The 10,000-nt window shown below is 52.1% G+C and overlaps 1 protein-coding gene across 1 annotated transcript in view; it reads right to left on the bottom strand.

Moving 5' to 3' along the window:
* Positions 1–10,000, bottom strand: part of srcin1a (SRC kinase signaling inhibitor 1a) — a gene marked incomplete at both ends in the record, with an annotated part of 34,550 nt that overhangs the window by 18,425 nt on the left and 6,125 nt on the right. The window contains 5 exons of the mRNA XM_084448410.1: positions 1–47; positions 396–1,207; positions 2,311–2,603; positions 4,997–5,192; positions 9,303–9,329. The exon at positions 1–47 is cut by the window's left edge and continues 61 nt beyond it. Coding sequence (XP_084304536.1) covers positions 1–47; positions 396–1,207; positions 2,311–2,603; positions 4,997–5,192; positions 9,303–9,329 — 1,375 coding nt within the window. The remainder of the gene's footprint in view (positions 48–395; positions 1,208–2,310; positions 2,604–4,996; positions 5,193–9,302; positions 9,330–10,000) is intronic.

The following is a 10,000-nucleotide window of genomic DNA, read 5'->3' as shown; positions in this document are numbered from 1 at the left end:
TCTGCTTCTCCATGGCCTCCATGCGGTCCAAACGCTCCATACGGTTCCTAGGACAGGATTCACACACCGGACCACAACAGGGTAGGACATCTGCCATATTGTGAGCCAGTAAACAGGTTCCTAGGACAGGATTAACACGCCGCACCACAACAACAGCGGAGCACATTTGCCATATTGTGAGCCAGTAAACAAGGGCAGAACACAGAACAGGTTGCAACATTCCAGGAATATAAACCAAATTTTGAATTAATGGTAGTTAACGGGAATAAACTCGAAATGTATGGAATTAACAGGAATAAACTCTTTTTTCCAGTTTATTACAGTTGATTGCCATTAATTCCCATGGAGCTTTGCAGCGCTACAGACCGTCAGAAAGACATCTCTCATCTACTGACCTGGAGTCGGACTCCTGGCCCGGTACCGGGGAGCTGAACCCGGGCGCGGCCCTGCCCCCGTCCCCCCCCGACCCGGCCGGCAGACACAGGGGCTCGGACCCGGAGCCGGGCCGGGACCTGGGGCTCTCGGTGAACACGGAGGAGGAGGAGTCCTTGCGGAAGGTCTGCCTGACCGGGGAGGCCCTGCTGGGGGAGCCGGAGTACGTGTCCCTGCCCTCCCTGAGCTCGGGGCCCTTCTGCGGCGAGGAGGGCGCCATGCGGAACGCCATGCCCAGCGTGGCCGAGGAGTAGGCGTCGGAGTAAAGCTGCCCGCCCGGCTTGTACAGCGTGTCCTCCAGCTCCCCCTGCAGGCCAGCGGCGGAGTAGGTACTGAGCGAGCGCACCGAGCCGCGCCGGTAGAGCCCCCCGGACACCGGGAAGGCGAAGGGGTCGGCGATGGCGGCCAGCGACTGCGTGGAGGCGATGCTGAGGCGGCCCTCGTGGACCAGGCTGTAGGGGTCAGCGTAGAGGCCGTCGCTCTTCAGTAGCATCAGCTTCCCGGACCCGTCCTCGTCGGGCTTGACGTCGCGGCGCTCCAGGATAGCGCTGGGGGAGGGGGAGAGGCCGGCGTTGGGGGAGTGGTGGGGGTGCGGGGGCTGGGGGTGCTGGGAGTGCTGGGGGTGCCCCGGCCCGGCGAAGGAGGGGGGCCGGCCCCCGCTGTAGGAGAGGCGCGAGCGGGACGGCGAGCCCGACGGGGGCGAGGCGGAGGAGGAGGGCAGGGTGTGGAGGCGCCGCGTGGGGGAGGAGTCACGGGACGAGTAGACCATCTCCCTCTGGGGGCACAACCAGAGGGGGGTGGGGTTAGTACGAGACCAGGACATCATCAGACACAGTGGCGGGGATCTCTATCCAACTTTGGGGGGGACATTTACATTTACATTGACATTGACATTTTGCAAGAGTATTTTTTTGGGGGGACATCTTCCTACGCGGCTGTATGGTCATTTGGACCACTAACCCAATCTAAATATTGGGTGGGACAATTTTAATGATCTAAAATATTGGGGGGGACATGTCCCCCCTGACCTCTCCAGGATCCCCGCCCCTGATCAGACATCACACTCTAGACTACACGGCTCGGCACGGCGGCCATCGGCGCCATCACAGCGCATCTACGAGCGCAAGCCCACTTGAGACGGCGCCAGCTGGAAATTGCAAGCACAGAACCAATTCATGTGAAGGAGTTAGTTTGATTCTGCACCCCAGTGATACAGAAGGAGTGTGTGTGTGTGGTTCAGCTAACCTGGATGTTTTGGCCGGTATCTGTGAAATCAGAGCCCTATGATTTCATTTTTCATATAATTTTCGGGGATGTTTGGCTTTCACAAAAGCACCTGGGTGTATAGTGTACACACACACACACACACACACACGCAATCTCTCGCTCTCTATCTCTCTCTCTCCCACACACACACACACACACACACACACACACACACACACACACACACACACATTCTCTATCTCTATCTCTCTCTCTCCCACACACACACACACACACACACACACACACACACACACACACACACACACACACACACACACACATTCTCTCTCTCTATCTCTCTCTCTGCAATTATTTGCACAAATATTGGCTGATTCATACTCAATGTTGTGTGAATAATACAGATGGTGAAAAGCAAAAAATGCTTCGTCAGAGTTCCTTGATCAGAGCCGACATGAAGAAGGATGTTAGAACATGTTCACGGTTCTTTCGCAGAACCTTGTTCTTTGGTATCCAGGCAGACAACATACAGTATGACTCCTTTGAAGACGAAAACATTTTCCAGCAAAAATATCGGTTGAATACCGATATGGTTGAAAAACGATATTTTTGACTGATACTTTTGACCCCCCTCGCCCCCCCCCCCCTCACCCTCAGGTCCCCGTTGGCCAGGTGGGCGGCAGGGTAGGAGGCGTAGATGGGCTCCTTGCGGTAGATCTTGATGACGCTGCGGTCCTGGATGTCGCGCACGTCGTCCAGCTCGTAGAAGACGTTGCGCGCCTCGTCCTTGATCAGCACCGCCGTGTTGGGGGACTTGAGCATGCCGGCCGTCAGCTTCTGGGGGAACATGTGCACGATGAGGGCGTGCAGCGTGTCCAGACTGCTCAGCTCGTGGGTGATGTGCACCCGCCGCGTCTCGTCACCGAACTGCAGGAACAGCACACCTGTAGGGGGAGGGGGGGGGGGGGGGGGCAACAGGGGGGGCAGCAGGGGGGGGGGGGCAGCAGGGGGGCACTGAAGTCAGACTTGAGGGCACAGAGGATGAGAGGAAGACAGAATAAAAACCACTCGAGACATTGGAGAGAGAGAGAGATGAAGAGATACGCTAGATTACAGTCGTACTAACACACCGCCGAGGTTATGGCTCTGCCCAAACTCCTCCCATCATGCTCTCTGGTTTTACAGCGGGGCTGGTTGTCCCTGCATGCGTGCCTGGCACAGCTCCACGGTCTACTGTTTATGAGGCTGAGCTCGCTGCACACAAGACCTGTCCACAGCGTTAATAACCTCCTAGGCAAACAGGGCAACAGGCCAGTACACTAGTCTGCACCCTAAACCTGTCTGAACAAGTGGTCCAGTGTCTAAAAGCGCACTAATACGTCTTCACTCAATCCACAGCACTTGCAGTTAACTCGCTGAACCTGTTCTCTGACACCACAAACCACAACAGACATGGAGCTGATGGTTGTAATGGATACCAGGTGGAATGAAACAGTATACTGACCCTGCCCCCCTCCCACGCTGACATCAACACTGTGCTCTGCTGTTTAATAATAATAATAATAATAATAATAATAATATAACAATAATTACAAAATTTATATGAAGAAAAATAATTACAAAGAATTGATAAAATAGATATAAAAGTAATAATAAAAAGAGTTTTGTTAATTATAAGCCAGATTAAAAAGGTATGTTTTCTGTTCCTGTTTAAACATGTCCACTGAGCCAACTTCTCTAATACTTTTTGGTTTCCACAGTTTGGGTGCATCGTGGATGAAGGCAACTTCCCTGATTTGATCTTAGGGGACTTTTGGGACGTTTTACAGACCTGCTGTGGAGGACATGAGTGTGAGAAGAGACGCGGAGCAGAAGGGAATCTAAACCATTAAGAACTTTATATCCAAGTAGAAGGATCAATTCTAGAAGATACAGGTTGAGCCAGTTCAGTGCAGTTAAAACAGGAGTAATAAGCTCTCTCTTCCTGGTTTGGTTAAACATCTCGCAGCAGAGATCTGAATTAGCTGAGAGTTTCTCAATAGACCAGGAAAAAGACCAGTAAACTTTACTACTTGAAATAAAAGCATAAACAACCTTTTCCACATCCTGTTGACTTTAAAACGGGTGTACTTTGCCAAAGAAAGCTGTTGAATCACTTTGTTTACATGGGATTTAAAATGTATTACAGAGTTACAGAAATACACCACAGGATGTGTGTGTGTGTGTGTGTGTGTGTGTGTGTGTGTGTGTGTGTGTGTGTGTGTGTGTGTGTGCGTGCGTGCGTGCGTGTGTGTGTGTGTGTGCTGAATGAGTATTTGCACCCGGTAGCAGTAGTAATAATACATAATAATACATTTTATTTGTATTGCACTTTACATTTAAGAAAAAGTGCTAGAGATTGAAAACGTGAGAGTGCTCAGATCTGGCTGTGTCCCTGGAGGGGCCCTCAGATCTGGCTGTGTCCCTGGAGGGGCCCTCAGATCTGGCTGTGGCCCTGGAGGGACCCTCAGATCTGGCTGTGTCCCTGGAGGGACCCTCGGATCTGGCTGTGGCCCTGGAGGGACCCTCAGATCTGGCTGTGGCCCTGGAGGGGCCCTCAGATCTGGCTGTGGCCCTGGAGGGACCCTCGGATCTGGCTGTGGCCCTGGAGGGGCCCTCGGATCTGGCTGTGTCCCTGGAGGGGCCCTCGGATCTGGCTGTGGCCCTGGAGGGGCCCTCGGATCTGGCTGTGGCCCTGGAGAGACCCTCAGATCTGGCTGTGGCCCTGGAGGGACCCTCAGATCTGGCTGTGGCCCTGGAGGGACCCTCAGATCTGGCTGTGGCCCTGGAGGGACCCTCGTCACTCCAACACAGAAACACGCTGCAGCGCTCACTTCCAAACAGGTCGTTTTCCCAAGAATACAGAGGATCTGCTGACTTCTTGGAAACATTTAGTTTTCGTCAAATAGTTAATGATACTATGGCACTGCTGGTATAGTTTAAGATAGTATAGTAGTCTACATAGTATAGTGCAGGGTATTAAGATAAAGATACCTTGACCTTGAATAATAGTGCTGTATCACCTGTAGGGGTAGTATGGGGTAGGTGCTCTACTATCTAGGGGTAGTATGGGGTAGGTGCTCTACTCTCTAGGTGTAGTATGGGGTAGGTGCTCTCCTATCTAGGGGTAGTATGGGGTAGGTGCTCTCCTATCTAGGGGTAGTATGGGGTAGGTGCTCTCCTATCTAGGGGTAGTATGGGGTAGGTGCTCTACTATCTATGGGTAGTGTGGGGTATGTGCTCTCCTATCTAGGGGTGGTGTGGTGATGCATGCTGGGTAATGGCGGGGCGTTCTGACCCGGGGAGCGCAGCTTGTTCTGGCTGGCGGAGCGGGACAGCGGGAGGCTCTGGCGGAAGCGGTTCATGCGGTTGAAGCCCAGCGGGATGTCGGCCTCAGACATGGTCTCCAGGGACTCGGCCGAGGCGAAGGACAGCTTGGCGGCCTGGTCAGCCAGACCGGACTGCGTGGACTGGGAGTGACGCGGACTCCGGCTCTGGGGGGACAGGGACACACAGAGGTAGTGGGGAGGAGGGAGGGGGGGGCGGAGAGGGAGGGAGCCAAAGAGACAACAAACAACAAATAAAAGGACACAACAAACACAACAACAAAGATTCACCCGGCATTTCCAAACCAACTCGATGCTCATGAGAGCGGTCACACCCAACAAGACCCTAACCTTAACCCTAAACCAGACCATAACCTTAATCCAACCCTAACCTTAACCCTAAACCAGACCATAAACTTAATCCAACCCTAACCTTAACCCTAAACCAGACCATAACCTTAATCCAACCCTAACCTTAACCCTAAACCAGACCATAACCTTAATCCAACCCTAACCTTAACCCTAAACCAGACCATAACCTTAATCCAACCCTAACCTTAACCCTAAACCAGACCATAACCTTAATCCAACCCTAACCTTAACCCTAAACCAGACCATAACCTTAATCCAACCCTAACCTTAACCCTAAACCAGACCATAACCTTAAACCAACCCTAACCTTAACCCTAAACCAGACCATAACCTTAATCCAACCCTAACCTTAACCCTAAACCAGACCATAACCTTAATCCAACCCTAACCTTAACCCTAAACCAGACCATAACCTTAATCCAACCCTAACCTTAACCCTAAACGGGCATTTACGGCAACTAGCCCTTACCCTGAGATGAAGAGGCTAGACGACAACACTAACGGACGCCATTTTGTTGGCCAAGCTGCAGATGACTACAGATGGGCAGAGAGTCTCTACATGGTTACTGCGCGGAGAACACGACCACATAAAGGGTACCTGCATAGTTGTATTGTATTGTATTGTGTTGTATTGTGTTGACAGGTGGCTTGTGTGCATCCCTGTCACGGCGCACTGTCATGTTCCTCTCGGGCGCCGCTCGGGGCCGCCGCCAACCCCGAATCGAGTGTTTGTGGAACTAAACATTCAGCCCGTGCGTATCCACAGCTGCCACTAAGGACCCGTTCCACTGGCCTCGTCCCAGACTTCGCCTGTCTGCCGGCTGTCGTCCGCGCTGCCGGGGGAACCGCTATGTTCGGCGGACCGCCCCCCCCCCCCCCTTCCGGCTCGGAGCCCGGAGTAACGAGCTCCCAGAATGCTCGCTGACGATCGTTAGGACGGCAGAGCCAGACACGTCGTCATCGCGGAGCCTGAGTGGCACTCGTCCTCCTCTGGCTGAGGGGAGCGAGACACTTCCTCCCCCGAGGAATCATCCGTCCGCGCTTCATTCTCTCAGGCTCGGCCGGAATCAGGCTCCGGCGCTCCGGCGCTCAGACAACCATTAATCTGGTGGTTAGGGGAGGTGGAGCTCGGCGAGAGACGGACAGAGACCTCACAGCATGCTGTGTGCAACCCACGGGGGCTCTCTGTGGGTCACAAACACACGATGTGCATGTACGTGCACACACACACACACACACACACACACACACACACACGCAACGCTGATGGGGCTGACGGATCGGCTCCTCCCTGCTCTTTAATGGGGTCATTTATCTGAGCGATGACCACACTGAGCAGCTGCACTGAGCAGTGACCACACCACACACACGCACAGGGATACACACACACACACACATATACACACACACACACACGCATATACACGCACACACATACACACACACACACACACTCACACTCACTCACACACACACACACACACACACACACACACACACACACACACACACACACACACTCACACTCACTCACACACACACACACACACACACACTCACTCACACACACACACACACACACACACACACAGAGCCAGGTTGATTCCGGAGTGTAGATAACGTGTGCCCATCTATGAGCTGAGGACCGTTTGCTGATGCTCAACCAATCAGCCGTGTTCCTCCTCCAACAACCAATCAGCCGTGTTCCTCCTCCTCCAACAACCAATCAGCCGTGTTCCTCCTCCAACAACCAATCAGCCGTGTTCCTCCTCCTCCAACAACCAATCAGCCGTGTTCCTCCTCTTCCTCCAACAACCAATCAGCCGTGTTCCTCCTCCTCCAACAACCAATCAGCCGTGTTCCTCCTCCTCCAACAACCAATCAGCCGTGTTCCTCCTTCTTCAACAACCAATCAGCCGTGTTCCTCCTCCTCCAACAACCAATCAGCCGTGTTCCTCCTTCTTCAACAACCAATCAGCCATGTTCCTCCTCCTCCAACAACCAATCAGCCGTGTTCCTCCTCCACGCTGCTCAGTCAGCTGAGCCTCTGTTAGCAGACAGTAATCTGACAGAATCCTCAATTCCAATGTGAGTCCTTCAGTTTTTGCTTGTTGTTTCACGCGTTTAGAGGACAGGACATCTCATCACACTAGGAGTCATCAGCGCATCTGGACCTGCTCTGCCAAACGACTGTGGATCGTTGGCTGATGTGATCGGTTTGCTCCGCGGGGGGAGAGAGGAAAATGGCGTTGTTCCAGGGGGCAGGGTCACGGCTGACATGGCCGCTACTAGCCCTCCACGCCCATGAGAGCAGGCCGGGAACACGCAGCAGATTTCCCCTCTAGCTTGTTCCTGTGTCTCTGCCTGATAAAAAAGCTACATCCTGGTTCAGCAAGCAGGACGTTGTTTACTCAGAGAGCGCCCTGGAGGAAGGGGTGTGTGTGTAGCCTAATCAACAGGCACCTGATCAAGGCACCCAAACAAATATTTTCTCAGCGACGAGAACCACTTCAATTTAATGAGCCTTTAATTTCAACTGCAGCCGAGCGAGGAAGGCGTCTGGTCTGGAGCCGCGTGACCGTCGTTCAGCTGAGGTGTTTCAAGTAGTCGTGTTTTGATGTTGCAAACAAATCATACGACAGAGAGATGGACGCGGGTCAGGGGACTCAAACATTCAAAATTCCCCGGCATCTTGGGCTTGTCTAGATGCTTTCCTGAGAAGTTTCACCGGGAGACTAAAGCAGGGGTCAGCTCTGGGCTCTTCCATCTCACACGTCCCTCCCTGCTGAAAGCCTGTCTGGTAGCTCCGCGTTGAGGACGCCTCTGGACAATGCCCTGTGATGTATAGACCCTGCGCTCCCTGGAGCTCATTCACACACTGTAAAGCAAGCCTGACAGCTCACAAACTCCTAAACTCAACGGCTGCGCTCCGGCCATGTAAGACTGCCTCTCTTTATAGCCTTTATAGACGCTTCCTCTAGCCTGAGCCTGCTGCCACACACATGCTGAACATCCTCTTATATAACAGATATATCCTCTCGTATAAACACATACAGATCCATCCTCTCATATAAACCCATTCAGATCCATCCTCTCATATAAACCCATTCAGATCCATCCTCTCATATAAACCCATTCAGATCCATCCTCTCATATAAACCCATTCAGATCCATCCTCTCATATAAACCCATACAGATCCATCCGCCGGTAGCCCAAAACGTGCCCACAATGTCAAAGCAACATTTCAGCGATGCCTCAACAACAAGCCTGCCATGTCTTCTTTAGATATTTTTTAAGGTATTTCTGCTTTATTATGATAGGACAGTGTAGGTGACATACAGGAAAGGTGGGAGAGAGAGAGAGAGAGAGAGAGGAAGACATGCAACAAAGGGCGTGGTCCAGATTCGAACCCACCCCGCTGCGACTAGCCTTTACATGGTAAGCGGCCCAGCCCGTTGAGCTACCAGGGCGCCATGTCTTCTCAACGTCTCAGTAAAACAAATACGTCAACGAGGTCACATGGGTGCTCATCATTAGTTCCGGCTGACTGAGGCTGTGATAATCCTGGGAAGATCGTTTCCTGATGATTAAATGGAGCTTGAACAATTTAAGCTGTCGCCGCCCTCTTAAGACTCCAGAGATGACAACTGGGCCATGAGTCACATGGAGTCAGTAACCAGGGAGACAATGGTACCAAAGGAGCAAGAGGTGTAACAAAGACACACACACACGCACACAGACACACACACAGACACACACACACACACAGACACACACGCACGCACACACACACATTTACAGACACTGACTGGAAAAGGAAAAGACGCACAAGTAAATGAAGTAGGGGATGGGAAGGTTGAGAGGAATGTGAAGTCAGACAGAAACACATCACTTACAGCACTGACCTTAAAGCTCCAGTAGTTAGGCTGCTGCTGGAGAGAGAGAGAGAGAGAGAGGGAGGGAGAGAGAGAGAGAGAGAGAGAGAGAGAGAGGGAGAGAGGGAGAGAGAGAGAGAGAGAGAGAGAGAGAGAGAGAGAGAGAGAGAGAGAAACAGACAGCGTTACACATAAATCCATCTTATAACTGCCGTTATAACACATTAATCCATCTTATAACTGCTGTTATAACACATTAATCCATCTTATAACTGCCGTTATAACACATTAATCCATCTTATAACTGCCGTTATAACACATTAATCCATCTTATAACTGCTGTTATAACACATTAATCCATCTTATAACTGCCAGCTAACTTTACTCACTGACAGTAAATACCCAGTATGGGGAAATGCCATGAGGTGTGAGGAGGAGAGGGATGAGGAGGAGGAGAGGGATGAGGAGGGAGAGGAGGAGGGAGAGGAGGAGGGAGAGGAGGAGAGGGATAAGGAGGGAGAGGAGGAGAGGGATGAGGAGGGAGAGGAGGGGCAGAGGGATGAGGAGGGAGAGGAGTGGGCTGCCCACTTGCCCTTGACAGACCATCAGATACTCTTCCAAGTGCGACCGTTCCCCCGTCCAAAATACACTTCTTACTTTCTGTGGTTTATACTAATTTCCTGTTAGGGTGTGTGTGTGTGTGTGTGTGTGTGTGTGTGTGTGTGTGT

The sequence above is a fragment of the Borostomias antarcticus genome (genome assembly GCF_949987555.1).
Source record: "Borostomias antarcticus genome assembly, chromosome: 14".
Lineage (NCBI taxonomy): Eukaryota > Metazoa > Chordata > Actinopteri > Stomiiformes > Stomiidae > Borostomias > Borostomias antarcticus.
Note: the sequence above shows the minus strand (reverse complement) of the source record. Positions and strands in the feature narration are given on the sequence as shown.